At 38.3% G+C, this 21,460-nt stretch overlaps 1 protein-coding gene across 1 annotated transcript in view; it reads right to left on the minus strand.

The window, feature by feature from the left end:
- Positions 1 to 16,599, minus strand: part of grip1 (glutamate receptor interacting protein 1) — a 72,986-nt gene extending 56,387 nt beyond the window's left edge. Inside the window, exon 1 of the mRNA XM_044343673.1 lies at positions 15,982 to 16,599. Coding sequence (XP_044199608.1) covers positions 15,982 to 16,036 — 55 coding nt within the window. The 5' untranslated portion in view covers positions 16,037 to 16,599. The remainder of the gene's footprint in view (positions 1 to 15,981) is intronic.
- Between the last annotated feature and the right edge of the window lie 4,861 nt (positions 16,600 to 21,460).

Consider the following 21,460-nt stretch of genomic DNA (forward strand, 5'->3'; position numbering starts at 1 on the left):
GATGCTGTCTAACTCCCAGCCAATCAAAAACGGGCAAAGAGGCGGGCCGAATGGCTGAAACAAGCCACCTAGCGGCTGGCGGACCTGTCACTCAAAGCAGCCATGTCCTTCATTATGCAGAACTTTACAGCTTAATAAAATTTAAACGGGCAAGTTATAAAAAAATTCTCCCTCAGTACAGTTGTCATGAAAGAGGAAATTAGCTACAGAGACCAAAACCGTTTCTTGTACCAGGCTGTAAACATGTTTATTTCTGTTGTAAAGTTGGGCATTTTAACATGGAGGTCTATGGGGATTGACTCGGTTTTGGAGCCTCAAGTGGCCGTTCAAGGAACTGCAGTTTCTGGCACAAATTTCCTGACTTTATCTGTCCAGTTATCTATATACACAATATTAGAAGGGCTCAAATCGGACCCAAAAAACTTGATTGGGCCATTCCTAGTGTGTGTGTGTGTGTGTGTGTGTGTGTGTTATATCTGTGTGTTTGATTGAGTCATGATCCAAAGGGAGCAACAAGTGTTTAGCACTTAACCTTCGTGCAACCTCACACACACACACACACACACACACTGGTGACCTGAGCAACTTCCTGTGTCGCCTTCACCACCACCACCGACTGTTACTGAAGCCGTGAATCTGTCGGCTTCTGTTCACACCACCGATGCAGGAGGATTACTGGGAGTTTCAGCTGGACGTCAGAGAGAAGAGAAGATGCGGTGATATTTCCAGAATATTGATCGACAGCAGCGCTACTGATGCATGAAAGAAAAAGAGGTGATGTGTTCAAGATACTAACCTGTTCAAACACACACACACAGAGACGGACAGCTGATACAAACAGACAGCTGACTGTTTGACTTCCCACCACCACCATAATGTTGGCAGTAAACTGGTCAAACTGGACGGAGGTTTCAACACGCACACAGAGGGAGAGACTGTCTGTGTGTGTGTGTGTGTGTGTGTGTGTGTCCTGAGGTGAGATTAAACATCTCAGACAACAGACAGGAAACACACACACACACACACACACAGTAAATCTGTCTCCTCTCTGACCTCCGACCTTTGAACTCTGAAACTGAGAGACGTGGTGATTGACAGCTGGTCTGCAGGGTGAACAGTGACAGTGAGAAACTATGTTTAGTGTGTGTTGACCTCTGACCCCTGTCATGTCCTGACAGCTCTCGTATCCCACAATGCCTCGCCGCCTGACAGACGGAAAAAATGCTGACGGAAAAATGACAGCAACACACACACACACACACACACACACAACACTACCAACTGACCATCATGATAAATATTGATTGTAGGAATCAGAACTGACATCCAACATGCAGCTACGTGTAAAAGAGTAAATACTGAAAATACAGATTAAATACTTGCTGGATGTGGATTTTGTTATATTTGGACACAACCAGGCTAACTGTTCCCCCGTTTCCAGTCTTTATGCTAAGCTAAGCTAACCATCTGCTGTCTCTAGCTTCATATTTAACGTACACAGGGAGCGGTTTTCATCTTTTCATCTAACTCTCAGCAAGGAAATGATTTCACAAAATGTCGAACTATTCCCGGGAGAGTAATAGAACATATCTAAATAAAACCAGCAAATATTCACATTTAAGCTGGAACGAGTGAGATTTAAAAAAAATGATTCAAAGTAATTAATTTTCTGTTGATCAACTAATCGTTGCTGCTCTGGTGTTTTGACAAAAAGTTAAAAGACAAAATTATGGCAACTTTTTTGTTGCTGAGACGCATGAGGTCAATAAAACACAGTGAACTAGCAGCGACTTTATTATCCTTCAGGAAACATTAATATGTTTCTTCAGGGAGCAAAAAAAAGTACTTTGGAACAACATAAAGACATTTGCCGAGACCAGTGATGGAAGAAGAACTCAGATCCTTTACTGCAGTAAAAGTACCAATACATCAATATAAAAATACTCCATGACAAGTAAAAGTCCTGCATGAAAAAAATCCTACTACAGTAAAAGTACATAAGTATTATGAGCTCGATGTAGTTAAAGTATTGCAGTAAAAGTACATAAGTATTATGAGCTTGATGTAGTTAAAGTATTGCAGTAAAAGTACATAAGTATTATGAGCTTGATGTAGTTAAAGTATTGCAGTAAAAGTACATAAGTATTATGAGCTTGATGTAGTTAAAGTATTGCAGTAAAAGTACATAAGTATTATGAGCTTGATGTAGTTAAAGTATTGCAGTAAAAGTACATAAGTATTATGAGCTTGATGTAGTTAAAGTATTGCAGTAAAAGTACATAAGTATTATGAGCTTGATGTAGTTAAAGTATTGCAGTAAAAGTACATAAGTATTATGAGCTCGATGTAGTTAAAGTATTGCAGTAAAAGTACATAAGTATTATGAGCTTGATGTAGTTAAAGTATTGCAGTAAAAGTAGTGGTTTGGTCCCTCTGACTGATATATTATTATATATGACATCATTAGATTATTAATAGTGAAGCATCAGTGTTAGAGCAGCATGTTACTGTTGTAGCTGCTGGAGGTGGAGCTAGTTTACACTACTTTATATACAGTTAGCTAGTTTAGTCCAGTGGTTCCCAACCTAGGGGTCGGGGCCCCTCCAAAGGGTCAGCAGATGAATCTGAGGGGTGGTGAGATGATTAATGGGAGAGGAAAGAAGAAAAAACAAAGTTCTGATACACAAATCTGTTTTCAGTTTTTGGACTTTTTCTCTAATCTTTGATTTTTGCTGAAATATTGGATCATTTGAACATTTATTGAAATGAAAGCATGTGAGAAGTTTAGAGGGAAAAATCACTATTTGGTGGAGCTTTTAACAACTCATAGACATGTGAAATGTGACCCCGACTACACACTGCTTTTTGTAAGACGTCAAAAGCCAAAAAGGTTGGAAACCACTGGTTTCATCTTTAACAATGTGTTGTATTTTAAAAGCTTGTTATATTATCCATTGTGTCAAATCTTCATGTGAAAAGTAACTAAAGCTGTCAAATAAATGTAGTGGAGTAGAAAGTACAATATTTCCCTCTGAAATGTAGAAAGTAGCATCACATGGAAATACTCAAGTAAAGTACCTCAAAATTGTAATTAAGTACAGTACTTAAGTAAATGTACTTAGTTACTTTCCACCATTGGCCAAGACAACAGAGAATATCTTTCTGTAAAAATTGGTAATAAATCTGAGCTTCTTGTTTCATGCAGGGTGATCAGGTCATGTGATGAAGTCAGATTAGCTTCAGTGTTAGCTCAGGACAGTGAAGGAGGAGCCTCCCTCACCTGTCAGACACCCCTGAGGGCTTCAACACCCCACAAGCTGCCTCACACTGACAGAGCTGACAACCTGGCAGATGGTCGAGTCACATCCGCTGACACAGGAATGAAACAGAGAGAGAGAGAGAGAGAGAGAGAGAGAGAGAGAGAGAGAGAGAGAGAGAGAGAGAGAGAGAGAGAGAGAGAGAGAGAGAGAGAGAGAGAGAGAGAGTGTGTGTGTTTCTGCTAAAAATGACAAGTATTTGCATATCGCTCTCAGGCCTCTGCTGCTCTTTAACACGATTGGACGCCTCATCCTTATGTGTGTGTGCGTGTGTGTAATCGTATTCTCCACGCTCCATACACATACACACACACACACACACACACACACACACACACACACACACACACACACTTTATCCTCTCACTCCCCCTGCTGGTCGCTAAAAGAAACTGCGGCTTTTAGAGAAACTGAAGAGGGAAACTAACACTTCGGAGGGTCGAGTCCTGCTGAGAATTACCCATGATTCACAGGGGCAGACCAGCAGGCAGACAGTGATTGATAAAGCCTGAGGGGGGGGGGGGGGGTGAGACAGACAGGCAGAGAGACCTAGAAACAAACTGAACAAAAGAGAGAGAGAGAGACGAGTGAATCCATGTTCTTAATGGACTGCTGAGTGACTGACCTTGATTCCTAATGGACACAAACACACAAACACACAAATGCATTGACTTCCATTCATTTCCTGAAGGCTCGCTCCAACCTGAACCTAAACCCAGAGAGAAAAGACAAACAGCCGAACGTCAACTGCACCGAAAACAAACCGCAGGACAGATACTGGATTTATCTTCAAGGACGAGTTCACAATTTTACAAGTGTGTCTTAAACCAGCAGTCAGGCGTCCATATGAGCAGTGAAAGAGGTTTTCCTCACTGTTATCGTTCCTCCTGTTCATACTGGATATTAAAAGATCCTTCAAATGTGCTTTCAATGGAAGTGATGAAGGCCAAAATCCACAGTGTGTCCACACAGTCATTTAAAAGTAGATGTGAAGCTTATATGAGGCTTCAGCAGTCTGAGTTAGTCATATCAAGTGGATATCTGACACATTTACAGTCTTTTTTAGCATCAAATTCCCTCTTTGTGTTTCCTCGGACAGTGTTTCCCTGTTGAGCTGCAGGTGGAAGTATAGTAACAAAAAGACTTTGGCACTAAAAAGACTGTAACGTTGAAAGATATCTACTTGATTTGGACGCTGAAGCTTCATATTAGCTTCAGATAAACTTTGAAATACTGTTGTTTTAAGACAAACTTGGAAAATTGTGAAGACTAAAACGTCCTCATGTCCACACACACAAACAGGTCAGTTACTAATAGCAATCATTCATGCAAAAGTAATAATAATACATAACAGAAATTAGGGCTGCAACTAACTATTATTTTCATTATCTATTAATCTGTTGCATATTTTCTTGTTTCCCAAATATGTAACCTTAAATGTCTTGTTTTGTCCCGACCAACAGTCCACAACTCAAAGATATTCAGTTCACAGTTATAGAAGACTAAAGAAACCACATTTAAGAAGCTGGATCCAGAGAATTTGGACAGTTTTCTTTAAAAATTATTCAAAACATATGTAGTATGTAGTAAAAAAAGCAGAATCCCAGCACAACTCTAGCTCACACCTACATGTTTGTGAGCTTCTTAAAGACAATAATGACTAAAACAGATCACAGAGGAATGAGTGGAAGCGTTCGCTATCTCTCCGCAGGTTTCAGTGTCAGACCGACTGCTTCACTATTAGAGACACACTGAGACACAACATGAGTGAGTGTGTGTTTGTGAGAGAAGAGTGTGTACATTATATGTGTTTTGTGTTAGTGTGTCCATGCTGGGCTTATCCAAGTAGAAAATGAGTGTATGTGTATGATGCCAGCAGCTTGGCTGTCCACCTGGACGCTGCCCAGGGCTATATGTGTGTATGTGTGTGTGTGTGTGTGTGTGTGTATGTGTGTGTCAGGATGTAACAGATGAAGGACAATAAAAGCAGATCTTCAGACCATTTTCACACTAAGCTGGCTAAATTTGTCAACGTATCTTTTTCTGTCCGTCCAGACTAAAACGGCGTTTTTCTCCCCCGATAACGGAGCTTTTTAACGGAGCGGCCTCCCGAGTGTGTAAATGCGAAAACGGCTTGGCTTGGTGTTGTTGTGTGTACAAGGTGCTTTGTAGAAACGCTGTCATATCGCTGACAAAACAGATGGTGGCAGTACTGTGGTGTTTCATTGGAAGAGGAAGAAGAAGAAACACAACAACAATGTTTTAAATAATTATACTGTACATCCGTTTAAGCCTAAAATGTCTCAAAATTGTAAATCATTACCTAAAGTCTATTTGTTGGATGGAAGACAATCTCTTACTAATCACCGCAGTGGTTGAACATCTACTCAAATCCTTTACTTAAAGCTGCATTCATTGATTTTTGGACACCAACAGGGCAGAAAACATCTAAATAAACTGGAAGAGAAGCTTAAAGCCAGAGTCGTAATGATTAGTCGATCAACAGATTAGTTAGTCGCCTTTTTTTTGAGTTTTTGACTGTTGGTCAGACAAAACAAGACACTAAACTGTGATGGATGTTTTTTACTATTTTCTGACATTTAATAGGCTAAACTATTTACAAATTAATTCAAAAAATAAAGGACAGATTAATCAAGAATGAAAGCAATCATTAGTTGGAGCTCATCTTTAAACTTTAACTCAAAACTGTGTTTTGGTGTACCCCAAGGTTCTGTCCTGGGCCCTATTTAGTTTGCCTTGTACAGAGGCAGATAATATGTTTTTAATATTCAATTATACATTTGTTTGTTTGACAGCTTCATGTGAGTGTTGTTCTCCTTATTGTCTACTTTGATTAGCTTGTTTAGAGTTAAACGTATCTACAACTTTCTCTCTCGCTGAAACTGTTGTAATCTGCTGCGGAAACGGAAACAGTGCACAATTTCTTCTTTGTTGGTTTTCTGTGGCTGACTTGCTCATCTGTCCTCCGCACATGCCCAGTAGGAGGATAATTACCTGTTTTGGCGTTTTAATGTGGATGGAGGTATTTGCTGAATCTCCTGCTGTGGAGGCGTGTCGTTTTTGCTCGAAAACGGCAATTTAGAATTTAGCCGGCTTAATGTAGACGTAGTCCGAGTCTGTTTCTTATTTGAGTATATAAAGGGAATTCTGTTTTTCATTTAGTATTTTAATTGTTTCATCCATCACTTCCATCGGTTTTAATGACATTTTACTCACGATAATGACGCAGTGATTCATTTGACTGACAAAACGTCAGAGTCGACTCAGGGGTTTCTTGACTGATGATTCGAGTTTTATCTACTTTTTCAAAGAAAGAGGACTGTGGATTTTGTCCCCCTTCACATACATTGTAAGTGCATTATGAAGGGATCTTCTATTGGTCAGTATGAACAGGAGGAACGATTACAGCAAGAAAAACATGTTTTAATGTTCATTTGGGCTCCTGACTGTTTTAGGACAGACTTGAAGAATCGTGAACCTGTCCTTTAAAGGGTATAATTTTCCCAGTTTGGTGTGGAAGAACTTGACTGGCCTACACAGAATTTAGACCTTCAGATCTTATTCTCCAACATCAGTGTTGAACCTCACTAATGCGCCAAACTCTGATTTAAAGCGTGAAACCAGGAGAATCAAGGCTGTTATAGCAGATTTGTGTGCATGATGATGTTCAACTATCACTGTAATATTCACACGTCCACATACTTTTGGCCATGTGGTAGCACTGCAGTATAAAGCACAGTCTTATCTTGTGACACAATATTTGCACTGCACACACACACACACTTACAAAACACACATTTAAATGGACAAAGTCATATACACAATGACACACACACACAGTCAGCGTTTTGTTCCAGAGTCACAGCGAGAGAGACGGACAGGAAAAGACAGAGAGAGAGTCTCTCGGTAAAATGTGTCAGGGACGATAGGGATAATACATTAAGCTGAGGAAAATGGATGTACACGCACGCACACACACACACACACACACACACACACACACACACACACACACACACACTCACACACACACACACAGAGTCAGGTCTGCTTCAGTAATCCTGAGGACAAAGATGAGCAGAGTTCTGACATCAGCACCTCTTAAAGGACAGTGTGTGTGTGTGTGTGTGTGTGTGTGTGTGTGCGCGCACGTCTTAGTCAAAAAGCTTGAAACGGTGGGATGATGTCATGCTGTGACACACACACACACACTGTAATCACCATCACACACACACACAGTAACACAACCTCTGCATCATCCACTCATGATGTGCATCACAGCTCCGTTTAAAAACATGATTTTTTTTTACTGTATTTTTATCCAAATGTGACATTTAAAACATGTTTAATGTGCTGAGAAAATCTCATTTAGCAGCTGTTCTGGGGCTTTTGATCATATCACATGATCCTCATCAGGAGTCACAGAGCTTTGTTCAAATTTGAATTTTAAAAGGGGACATGTTCTGCATATTTCCAGGTGTATATTTATATTCTGTGGCTCTACTGGAATATCTTTGCGTGATTTCCAGTTAAAAACTCCTTATTTATCTTCTACTGGTCCTTTATGCAGCCCCTCAGTTCAGCCTCTGTCTGAAACAGGCCGTTTTAGCTCCTGTCTCTTTAAGGCCCGCCTCCTGATGAGCCCACTCTGTTCTGATTGGTCAGCTTCAGGACTCCAGAGGCTACGTAAACAAACTATAGTAGCAGGATTTCACTTCTTGTCTTGTTCGTTACTTGAAATATAAACTTGTCAAACACATCCGTACACGTTGGAGTTGAATCAGATCTGAAATACTATGTGAGTGGACAACATGAACAACACACAGAAAAACCTTAGCAACAACCTTAGTGACCAAGCACCAAAAACGAACAGCCATTTATGGGCGTGTGCGACGAACCAACATCAGCAAGGTAGAAAAAAAACATTGCAAATGAAGCGTCAGAGCAGGTTGAAGCCCTGGAGTTTGACTTGCAGGCAGTTCTTCAGATTCAAAGTCTGTCTGAAGAAGCATGCATCTAAGGGAGTAACACCTTCATCTTTCTTTGTTAGCAAAAATACAGCTTTTCACTTTTTTGTGACACTTTATGAATGAAACAATTAACTGATTAATCAAGAAATTATGATTAATTCATAATAATAATAATAATAATAATGAAAAACAGTAGTTTAAGCCCCAATTTGCAAGCATAAAAAGCTAAAAGGTTGGGAACCACTGGACTAAAAGATTGATCATTTATTTAACAGAATAACAAGAAACAGACAACAATTCTCTATTCGATATTTAATACAATACAAACAGGCTGCAGTTTCAAACACTGGCTGGACGAACGTGGCCACAGTTTTGATTGGTGTTTGTGAGGACTTCAGCAGGAAGGACACTCCTGTCGAGCAGCAGACAGCAGAGGTCTGGCCACAGCTCAGAGTTTCACTGTGGCCTGAAGGGAGACAGGTGCTGGTCCCTTCTGGACTTGCCAGGTAAGAAGTCAGGGTCACGAACCTGACGCTGTCATCATCAGCATGCTGTAAAAAGCTGCCTGTAGCGCTGTAGGGTTTTTCTCTGCGGGGTTTCTGTAGGAATATTTACAAGCCTGGAGTTTGGAGTCAGATACTGGAGGAAGATAATCCTGATTTGGGCAAACGATGGAGAGTCTGAGTGGAGGAAAGCATGAGGCGTGACAGTCTGAGATGCCCGCAATAATCGAAGAATAACCAAATCCAACGAGATTATGGCACTCTAACTGACCTAATTTTATCAATATGTATACAGTAAATGAATTTCTTCATACACGTTGCTCTTGAAAATAAAGGATATGTAGAGCATCTGTTGTTTCAGGCGCAGCAGTCTGTTACACCAGCGTTTGTTAAAATAATGTCACTCTAACAGATCCAGCTTAAGTTAATGAGTTCAGAAGCCATAAAAGTGTTTTTCAAATCTTTTTTTTATCATATTGAGATACTTTAAAGGGCGGCATAGTTTACCCTGAGTGTTGTTTTAGCAAACAAATACCTTAAGTGTTCTGGGAAGTGTTGTGGTACATAAATATTATCATAACTTATGATGTACTGTCATCATGGGTCAACGAGAAGGCTTGCCCGATTGGCCGGGGCAAGTAAAATGCCACGTTGGGCTAATAAAATAAAAAAATGTTTCAATCATTTTTTTTCGATCATCGTCGTATCATAAATTATGTTCTCATTCTCCGGCGCACATCGTAGCCTCTTCTCCTCGCACGCATCGGAGATTATTGGCACGCGCCGTTGGCCAATCAGGAGTCGAGTAGGCTAGTAGTGTGATGCGTGAAACAAACATCCCTCAGGATTATATGAGCTCTGTCAAATAGAGGAATCAGTGGAACGTGTAATTTTTCACTGCCATAAATACTGTCGAGAACGAGAAACATTAAAAAGAGGGAAATCAGGAAGCTTGGAGTGGAAGAAATGAGTCTAAATAATGTATTTGCCATCGGGTCTATTCCTTTATTTGAAAGAAACTGGGCTCATAAAAAGAGTTTAGTGTTCAGTGTAATTTAGGGGAAGAGTCATAACATTTTCTATATGCAAGAATGTTTGTAGCTTCACATCTATGACACTTGTCCTGTTTCATTTACTTAAATAAAGACTAAACATGACAATTAACTTTAGTATCTGTTGTTATTTGATAACATTTGTATAGGGGCAAGTAAAAATTGACTTTAGGCAAGTAGATTTCTGACCCACTTGCCCGACAAGGCGAGTGAAAAAAACATTAACGTTGAAGCCTGACTGTTTATTTTTCAGTACAAATAATTAATGAGAATCTTGTGCACAGACGGATTTAATAATTGTTTCATTAAACAATATTGAGATAAATGTGACAATTGATTGTCATCTTTTATTTTATTGTACTGTATTTTCTACTGTATTTCTGCATTTCAATTATTTTCTACTGTATTTATGTATATTAAATAATGTCGTTGATGCTGTGTCCTGTGTTGTCAGTTGTTTGTGTTGTTTTTTTGAGCTGTGTGGTGAAACCAAAGATAATTTCCCACAGTGTGGACAATAAAGTTCCTACAGTCCATCCTTCTATATTCAGGTGATATCTACGGCGGTTTATAAGTTTAGTAGTTTATAATGAGAAAACATTTCTCATTTTATTAAAATCCTTTTCATGATATAACAAATTTTTCATGTTATTATGACCTTTTATCATCACCATTTCTCTTGTAATAACATCTCACTTTATCTTGTTATATCACAAAACTTTCTCCTTAGTTCACAAAATGAACGTATCTCATTAAAAAAAAAAGTTTTCTCGTTATTACATGTTAAGTTCTATATGTCGTAAAAACCACAAAGAGATCCTGTCAGTGCCAAAAAAGACGATATTGTAGCCTACATCAGCTAAAATATAGTGAAAATGATTGGTTTATATTGTTGTTTTAACGACGTATGGACGTTTCTTGTTATAACTTGTGTTACAAGGAGAAGAGTTTGTTTTAATGAGATAAGTTCACTTGAGAAATAACAGTAAAGTTTTGTGATATAACAAGATAAAGTTATGTGTCATTAAAACAAGAAACGTGTCTTGTAAAAACGGATTATCTCAGAATAACATGAAAAATATCTTGTAATTACCTGAAAAGTTTCGTTTATGTCGTAGCGGCAGCAATACACTGCTGTAGTTCACATGAAATCAATATCATGATTAATTGTCATGAATTAATGAAATTATATCTTATTAAAATACGTCTGAGAACAAGATTTCTCTGCACGCTGCTGTAGATATTTCTCAGTCCTACCTACAAATAATAACTTTATAAATCTACACTAAAGGTGAGATGAAGTAAAATGAGCTACTGCGTCCCAGAGTCAAGAGAAAATCTGACTAATTAACATACAAGTCACAATTTTCTGTTCAATATTGCATCTCCTACCACACTGCAGGTGATCTCTTATTGAATTTTGTATTTTTTTTTTAACTTGTGCATTAACATTTAATTCCTTTTCTTTTTAGATATCATGAACTAAAACCCACTGAGACACTGCACATGACATCAGTCTATACAAATAAACCTGATAGATGTTACTACAGTAGTACGGTGTCTCTTATGGTTTGTCTATCTATTATTTACCTGTTGTCTATTTTTACTCTCTTTGCCTTTGGTTGTCTGGTGTTTCTTTCATGTACTGTATATTTTTCCCTGTACAGCTGTTTTTCCATGTTTCACTGTACGGCTCTTAGTATTTAACATTTTAGTGTATTGTCATTTTTCTAGCACCCCACTGCGCAGCACTGTGACGGTTTAGCTGTGTGCTGTACACCTGAAGATTATTTATTATCTCTCCATGGGCACTACAGACAGGTTTACTGCTCAACACCAAATCAACACTAATATATTTTATAACAGCCTCGGGGACTGAAGAAAACATTTAACATCCCCTTACGTACAGTATACTGGACTCACAATAACCTCAATATTACTCAACACAGAAACACAGGGGGCAACAACTAGAGCTTCAACTATCAGACGATTAATGGATTATTAACTCAATAATCACAAGTGCAACTATTTTGATAATCAACTAATCATTCCAGTTGTTTTTCAAGCAAAAATGCCAAAAACTTCCTGTTTTCTGCTTCTAAAAGTTGACGATTTGATGCTTGTCTTTGTCATATATGATCATGAACTGGATATCTTTTGAGTTTTGTGTTGATTTTTAAAAAAAAAAAAAAAAGATATTTTAATACATCATATCAGGCTGCCAGAAATAATAATGGTTAATTGGTGATGAAAATAATCTTTAGTTGCAGTCCATATTTCTGCTACACAAAATCAATTTGTTTTTTCAGACGCTCTGCTCTTTCTCTTATGAATTCATGAATAATTTTGCCTCTCACAGCTTTAAAAAGTATTTAAATGAAACAATCTGAGAGGAAATCATCACTCTTTGGAGAAACTGGTGACAAATTGTAGACATATGAGCTGTGTAAATTAATTTTAAGGTGTCACAAGCCATTGAAATGTAGTCCTAACCTTCCAAAAATAGATAATTGTTACCCGCTATCCAATCTGCTGCTTGTTAAAGTCAGCAACGGGTCAATCCCACGCTCTCTCTCAGACTGTCTGGACAGTTGAGAATCTCACCATCACTGGAGCTTGCTGGCTTGTAAAAGCATTAGGAAGCTTTCACCGATTTGCCTCACCGAGTGAAAGTCATGAGACACGTTGCCGCTTAAAGGACTTCTTTATCCTTATTTATTATTTATTATTTATTATCATTGCAATCATTGGTGCCATACAAAATGGTTTTGAAGAAGCCGTATTTCTATTTTACCTATTTAAGTGTCCTCATTCTTTGGTGGCAGTCATGTAAAGTTCAAACCTTTTAAATGTGAGCTAAAAATGGTTTGCTGAATCTGACACCACATGTAAAAGGAGAATTACTACACTAGTACAGTTTAGATGAGTGATGACATGTCTGGTTTTGTTCTACTTGGACTGTGTGGTTTAATCAATACTTTTTCAAAAAAATCAGGTTGATTCATCTGCATCCAGTTTTCTCTAATTTTATATTTCCACATAGATTCACATTGTCTGTACAAGATTAGAAAGAAAACAGGGTTTGTGTCTTGTGAAACATGCTTCAAATCTACTTTACAGCATATTTCAGAAATATCCAAATTAGCGGTACAACTAATCAATCCATATGCAAATTATATCATTAATTAATCAATTAATAATTTGGTTAGGGCTGGGTGATATGAACAAAATCAAATATCAGGATATTTTTGACAAAATACCTTGATATTGATATTGCGACAATATTGTAGGGATGACTATAATCATCAATAATGTGGATATAATGATTAAGTGAGTAAAGGTAAATAATAGAACAGCTAGAACAGTCTGGTAAGTTCAGACAATTACATTACTTTACTGTAACGCAGCCTTTAAAACCAGGAAACGACACTTATATCATATCACAATATTATGATATCCAAACTCTATGATATCTAGTCTCATATCACGATATCAATATAATATCGATATATATTGCCCAGCCCAAAGTTGGTCAAAATATGTTGAGAATTTCCTAAAAACCAAGTTGACATATTCAAATGTCTTGTTTTATCCAACTAACGGTTCAAAACCCAAATATATTTACAGAAGACTGAGAAAACAAGCAAATATTCACATTTGAGGCACCAGAATCAGATCATTTTTGGCATTTTAACTTGGAATATCACTTTAAAAATCAATAGATTATCAAAATATTGCCAATTATCTTTCTGTAAATCAACCAATAGTTGCAGCTCTCCTCATAAACTTCTAAATTAGAGCTCCAATCATTAGTCGATGAATTAGTTGACTGACAGAAAATTAATTGGCAACTATTTTGATAATCAATAAATTGTTTAGGCCAAATATTTGATGGTTTCAGTTTTTGAGAATTTGCTGCTTTTTTTTAAATCTTACATTATGGTAAATTGAATTGAAACTGTTGGTCGTACAAACATGACATTTGATGACGCTACGTTGGGCTCTTGGAAACTGCCATGTTTTTACAGACCAAACTATTAATTAAATAAATATTCGGAAGACTAATTGATTATGACATTAATCATTTATTTGTAACTCTATTCAAAATCTGAAACAGTCGTCAGCTTCTTTATTAGACTGGAAATGCAATCATCAATGAGGCTGCAACTAATGATCATTTTCATTACCGATTAATCTGGCAATTATTTTCTCAATTAATCAGTTAGTTGTTTCGTCTATAAAATGTCAGAAAAGGTGATAAATATCAATCACTGTTTCCCAAAGTTCAAGGTGACGTCCTCAAATGTTGTTTTGTGCCGACCAACAGTCCACGACCCAAAGATTTTCAGTTTACTGTCATAGAGACTAAAGAAACCAGAAAATATTCACATTTTTTCTTTAAAAAAAAAAAAGATCCAAAACAATTAATCGATTAATAAAATAGCTAACAATTAATTTTCATTAACTGCCCAATTGTTGCTGCTCTAATCATCAATGTAAAAGCATCAAATGTGAAATTGAGTATTATATATGAGCAATAGGGTTGTGCTGATGGCTGTCAGTCATTGACCACTGCTCCCTTCACCATCGTACCACCACCATTCTTCTACAGTCAGGAAAAACTTCTACATATCGCAACAAGAGACCAATTTTTCACCACGAGTGCCTTCCAGTACTCCCATCAGATACCACTGCAGATTGCAAGAGAATCAGCGTCTCCATGGATTACCATACCCAGCGGCAGCCGTCGAAGATGGCGGAGAGAACAGAGACAGAAGCGAGGATGCCGGTCCGGTATCCTAGCAAGGTTAAGGAAGACCCCTCACAGACCACCGCTACCCAGCCTCTTCATCGCCAACGCCATGAGCTGACATTAGATTTATCATCGCAAACACCCACTCAGGATAGCTGGATGATTATTACTGAAACCTGGCTAATTACATAAGTCCCGAACGCAGCAATCGCGCAGGCAGCCTACTCAATCCACCGCAGCAACAGAAACAAGGACTCCAATAGGAGCCGCACAGGTGGCCTGCGTATTTATGTAGACAACAACGATACGATAACATCGTCCATCGCAATGTCTCACTGTGGACATCGGTAGACATCGCCCAACCCTAATGAGAGACTAAATGAGGATAATCAACACTGACTGTGCAATACATATTAAACCAAAAATACTGTATCTCTCCATAGTTTACCATACAAAACAATATTATACAACAAAGTACAACAGTAGTATTAACATACTACACCTCCACTGTACAGTACTGTGTTATATTGATGGAGGGGTGTTGTGAAAACAGAAAGAGGCGCTGCTATGTGCTGCCAACAAAGCGTTACACTAACACATTTTGACGTCTGTGAGAGCAGAAACTGGTGGCCAAGGTGGAGCATTAACTCACCAGTCAATTTTTAGTCAAACAAAAAAACAAAAAAAAAAAACAGGACGCTTTTTCCACACTTGACCCTCCAACATCACACAAACTGTGGGGTCACACATTTTACCGTAACACCAGTAAACACCGGGGTTGCGACTGCCTGCAGCCCGGTGAAGGTGGTCGTTACACACACACACACACACACACACACACACACACACAAGGGCAGACCCTCTGTTGACCAGCCCCGGTTTAACCGTTGGTTAGCCTATTAGCAGCCCTGCTATCTCCACTCACGCTGCTCGGTAACCGGTCACCGGTGATTGCTCTTAATGATGAATAAACACGTCAGCGAGCACACAAGTAGCCTGTAACGTTAAATCACCGTAACGTCACTGTAACCTCACCCGTTGCGTCAGATTAACACGAGACAACACACACACACACACACACATACACGCGCGCGCACACACACACACACACGGTATCAACTTTCACTAATTTCAAGACAGTCGCCGTGTGTGCGAGCTCTACCGGCGGCGCCAAACCACGCTGCGCGAGAGATTGCACCGGCGATAATTACTACACGCGCTCACACACACACACGCACACACACACACACACACACACACACAGGTATGTACTAACACACACACACACACACACGCACACCGAGAGAGAGGGACGCACTCGCCGGTCGGTGTGAGCATGAACGGATCGGTCTGGTCCGGTCTTACCTCCTTCCTGGTCCGGTTGGAGACAGGCCGGGATGTTCTTCTTCCAGCCGGGCATGATGCACCTCAGGGCGGATATGGAGTCCAGGGCGGCCCGCTAGCAGACACACACCACCAGCAGCAGCGGGAGGAGCAGCAGCAGCGGCGACAGCAACATGGCTAGTTAGCTTTAGCTTAAGCTCCTACCTCCCTCCGCTGCTCACACAGGCACGCGAGCCTCTCTCTCTCTCTCTCTCTCTCTGTCTCTCTCTCTCTCTCTCTCTCTCTCTCTCTCTCTCTCTCTCCTTCTCTTTGTGTGTGTCTCTCGACCCCCTCCCCCCGCTGTAACTCTACCCCTCGAGCCTCGCCGTGGTCTCTGGAGGAGCGCGAGAGAGAGGGAGCGAGAGAGTGACGTGATGACCGTGAAGGAGCCCGCGAGCCAAACGGGGTACCACTCGACCGTTGGATCCCGAACCCGCCACTTTCATGATCCTATCCCATCTGACGCTCCATTTTCTCAACAGATGGCGCTTAAATTGACAAAATTACTAACAAACATCGTTAATTATCTTAGCTAAGTCATTTGTGCATTTTAAGTGTTTTATGATTTTATGGTTTTATTACCTGTATACTTTGTTTATTTATCACCATCATTACTATTTATTTTATTCTATTTTGTTTTATTGACATTTTACTGTTTATCGTTATTATTTATTTTATTAACATTTCACTGTTTTATTATAATCTATTTATTTGCGTAGTATTTCATAATTTATTTGTTTTATTATTCTTATCGCTTGTGTTATATTTTGTTATCTTAACTACCCACCTTTTATTGTTGTCTTTTTCAATTAACTTTTTTGCTTTTTGGTTATTTAGCATTAGTCTCCAAATCCATTTTTTACATCCAACGTTTTATCAGTCGCTTGTAAAGCACTTTGAATTGCATTTGATTTCTTTGAAAGGTGCTATATAAATAAAGTTTGATTGATTGATTTGCCAAGTACGTTTGCACATACAAGGACTTTGTCATGGTGTTATGGTAAAAAATAGTAGGTGAGAGAAAAAAGTATCTATACAAAAGGCATGGTATATAAACAATATCTCACCACTGGCTGTGGTATATTGTGATTATATCACATTGGAGGGGTTTGTCAGCCACACTGCCAGGAGTGAGATATTGCTTTTATAAAACAGTTGCCAATTATTACAATATAGAAATTATGGACACAATCCAATAAGAAACAGTTTTATTAAATAACAATTACATTACAAGGGTCATTTAAAGGAAAGTAGTTCCCAGCTGCCTTTGGTTGCTATGCAACATTAGTAAACTGCTAAACTAACGTTCTAGCTAGTCAGCAATCTAATTAGAGTTCACATTAATTTGAACATTCCTATTAATTGTACACCCATGGAAAAACTGTCCACTGTCACTGGGGTCACATTGCAAAGTGTTTGCAATTTTATTAGGTCTACTAATTGCTTGGTGTGGCAAGCAATGCCTGTTTTTGGGTACACCAGCAAATTAAATACCTGACATAACTTGACATACCTAATTGATGCAAAGATCATAAAAACCCCAGCATTATTTCCCCAAAATGCCTAACACACCCAGAAATGTCAAAGGGATGGTTACTTTGGTATTAACGGTACAGCAAAATATCTTGACAGTTGACAAATTGATATAGTTTCAAGGTATAATTATCATATCTCGTTACCCTTTTGTTATCATGTTCTGTTAATTCATGGACAAGAATTATTAATTTGGAGCCCAAATTAAGTAATTCCAGAGGACAAATCAGTTTGTGCACACAGGAGCATAAATAATTTATTTTTTTCCTTCATGACACCTGCACCTGCACCAGCTGGTCTATAATAGGTAAAAAGTTTGTGTTGGGAATGCCATGGGAACAAATTACAGATTAGTGTATGGAGATAGAGTTAATCAAGACTCTGGCCACTAAATTTTACCGTCACATAACCAACTGCAAGCAAATTGAAGGCCCTGAAGGGTAAAACAGTGTGTGGTCCTGACAGCTTTTTAAACAAGTTGTTAATAAGAAGTCAGCCACTTAAAAACCGTCTAACCTCATTCTCTATACTGGTCTTTCAAACACTTTACCACTACTGACAAAATATAACATTTGTATTTTATAAAAAAAAAAAACATAAAAGAGCAAAGCGTACATTTTAAAAAACAAACACAACTTTCTTGGTCTTAGTGTGATTTTCTGAGGATCAGTTGTCGCTCACCACAATAGGTCACAATGACGATGAGTGTTATTTGGTTTGTGGTGTTCAAAGACCTTCAAAATCCTTATTTGCAAAACTCAAAAGTAATGTGTATTTCTAGCAATCATGGCATTGTTATGATGTCAACAGTTTCTTCTTCTGTGTCGACCACAGTTTTGATTGTAAATGATAAATGAAATATAATTTATCTCTTGTACAATCTTTTCTGACCCTAAGTGTGGTCCTGACCCCAATGGTGAGAATCCCAGCTTTAAAAGTTGGCAATAAGAAGTAGCTTTTAATGAAACAATTCATAATTGGAACACAGAAACAAAGTCTACAAATACAGAAACACATGATTCCCCAACCATTCTCCTTCTAATCAACTTGTGTTTTTCATCTCTAGACATAATAGAGATAAAATACATTAATATAAAGTAAAAAATATATATATACTGTAAAGACACATTTCAAAGTGTTTCAGTTCAGTCTGCTGATGTGTCTTACAATAATGAACCTGCAGTCATATCATCCTGGAAACCGCACACACACATACAGGTATTTGAAGGCTCTTGTTCCTGTACTGACTCGCCTCTGAGGAATTTACCCCCCGCTCCACCCTGCTGTGGATTAAAGGGGAATTCTACCAATTTTCAGCCTTTAATTTGAGTTAAAATAGAGAACAAAGCAGTGAAGGTGATGTCACACCAACATTACCAAAAAAGTATACAGTACATGGCTGACTGACAGGTAACAAGCTCAGTTGTTTCTGTGTCAGGATGCCACAACCTTTGACCTTCTTGCTGCTAGTTCTGATCCAGTATAAAAATGTTTTGTTTGTTTGCCTTTTATTAAGCAATACAAAAACACAAAAACAATTCACAGAAAAAGAAAGAGAACAACAATTAAAGTAAACAACTCAGGCACAAGAGGTGGGAGGAAATAATGAAACCATTAACAAACCACTGAATCCAGCCATTGTAATGAACCACTGGATCCAACCAACTGATCGAACATCTGGATCCAACCATTGTAATGAACCACTGGATCAAACCATTGTAACAAACCTCTGGATCAAACCCTGTGAATACACCTCTGGATCAAACCCTGTGAATACACCTCTGGATCCAACCATTGTAATGAACCACTGGATCAAACCATTGGAATAAACCATTAAATCAAACCATTGGAATAAACCACTGGAGGAAACCGTTAAAGCGAACCACTGGATCAAACCACTTGATCAAACATATGGATCAAACCATTGTAATGAACCACTGGATTAAAGCATTGTAACAAACCACTGGAATAAACCATTGGATCAAACCATTATAACAAACCACTGGATAAAACCATTGTAATGAACCACTTGATCAAACCAGTGTAACAAAACAATGGATCGAACATCTGGAGTTGAGCCTCTAGCTTGAAACTCTATCCGTAATTTGATATTAATACAAGCTTTGCCATCTATTTCATTATTTTATACTCATAGGGAGTAACGCCCCCTCCTTTTCAACTGTTATTTTATTAAAATGACATAACTAAATAACTAAAAACTAACATACAATCAAATTAACACACTCACTGACCCTAACCCCGCATCTTAAACTTGTTAAACAGACAGAATTCCTCACTAACAAGCTTGTTAATGACTTCAGCCTCATAAAGGACAATTAACTGACAGCCGTCAACATGACAAGCAGCCATCTTTCCTCCCCGTGGAGCTGTGGAGTGAGGGATGGAGGAGGGAGTGGAGGAAAAGAAGCAGTGAAGTGGAAGAATGGGTCTCTGCAGGCTACGAGACAAAAAGCAGAGACTGACCTCAATATGGAGAGCGAGACAAACAGAGGTACAGTCAGAGAGAGACACTCCCTGCAGTTATTTAGACAAAATTCATAACAGCTTATCATTCACTAATTATTCAATTCAAATTCTATTAAATGATTGTCATTTAACATTTCTGGTGGTAAATATTTATATATTCATCATGTGTGGGAGAACATTTAAAGCCCACTCAATTTTATCTTTAAATTCATGTTTACAAAAATACCAAATGTTTTACTACTGAATTTGGGTAAATGTGTATAAAATAATATCAAGATCTCAAGATTTCACTCAGTGTGAAAATGATATAGCTTTAATGAAGTATTGGAACCAGAATACCTACATGATAATATCATACTGTGTTTAAATAAACTTTATGTGAAATTTAAAGAGTTTAAATGGTTATAACCTTACTGATGAAGCACCACCTTGTCACCTAATGCACTGATAAAAAAAAGTTCAGGGAAGCAACTGACTGCACTGAAACAGACACATCCGTATTCAATACAAATACACTTTCAAAAGTAAGAAACTAGACTAAAAATAATGTTTAATGGGTATAATGTTAAGATGTTATCCTTATTTAGCATATTAGCAAGCCAACATTTGCTAATTTTCACTAAGTACAAAGTACAGCTGAGGCTGATGGGAATGTCATTGGTTTTGCAGATATTTGGACATAAACCAAAGTATTGGATTGCTTAAATTTTTGACTTTATGACAAGACTAGATGAAAAGTTTACGGATCAGCAAAGTTGTTGCAATTCATCCTGAGGGGAACATGAATGTATGAACCAAATTTCATCACATTCCATCCAATCGTTGTTGAGACATTTCACTAAAAACAGAAATAGTGGCACTAGAGGAAAAGTCAGAGGATGACCAGAGTCAGTAGGATTGATCCTCTGGGGAACATGAATATCTGCTCAACATTTCATGGCAATCCATCCAACAGTTGTTGAGATATTTCAGTCTGGACAAAATGGCGGAAAACTGGCCAACAGACTGACACCGCCATCCATAATGCCTTGCCACTGGTGTGGCTAAAAACAATTTAGTGAATAAATGATGACGTACATGAATTAAATGTCACAGAAGAGAAGAAAACAGATCTGTGTGGAGCGATGAGGAGTCTGTAACTTTCCTCAGATGATTACATGAAACAAACAGAGATGTTATATTTCCATGATGTTTTCCACATGGTTTTCCATCGTTTGAGCTTTGACTCTTTTAATGACATTATCTTGTTGTGTCCTCTTCTTCTGCAATGGTTTAATGGCACCGACTGGAGAATTAGCGTCACCAACTGTTTATCTTCTAATATTCACACAATAAGAGTGAATGGAAACAAGCATTAACTACATTTTCTTTTGATGATTTTTCTGTAAATTATGTTAAATGTGCTACATTTAGATGGAAACTTGACTACAAATAAAGTGGA

The sequence above is a fragment of the Thunnus albacares genome, chromosome 23 (assembly GCF_914725855.1).
Source record: "Thunnus albacares chromosome 23, fThuAlb1.1, whole genome shotgun sequence".
Taxonomy (NCBI): Eukaryota; Metazoa; Chordata; class Actinopteri; order Scombriformes; family Scombridae; genus Thunnus; species Thunnus albacares.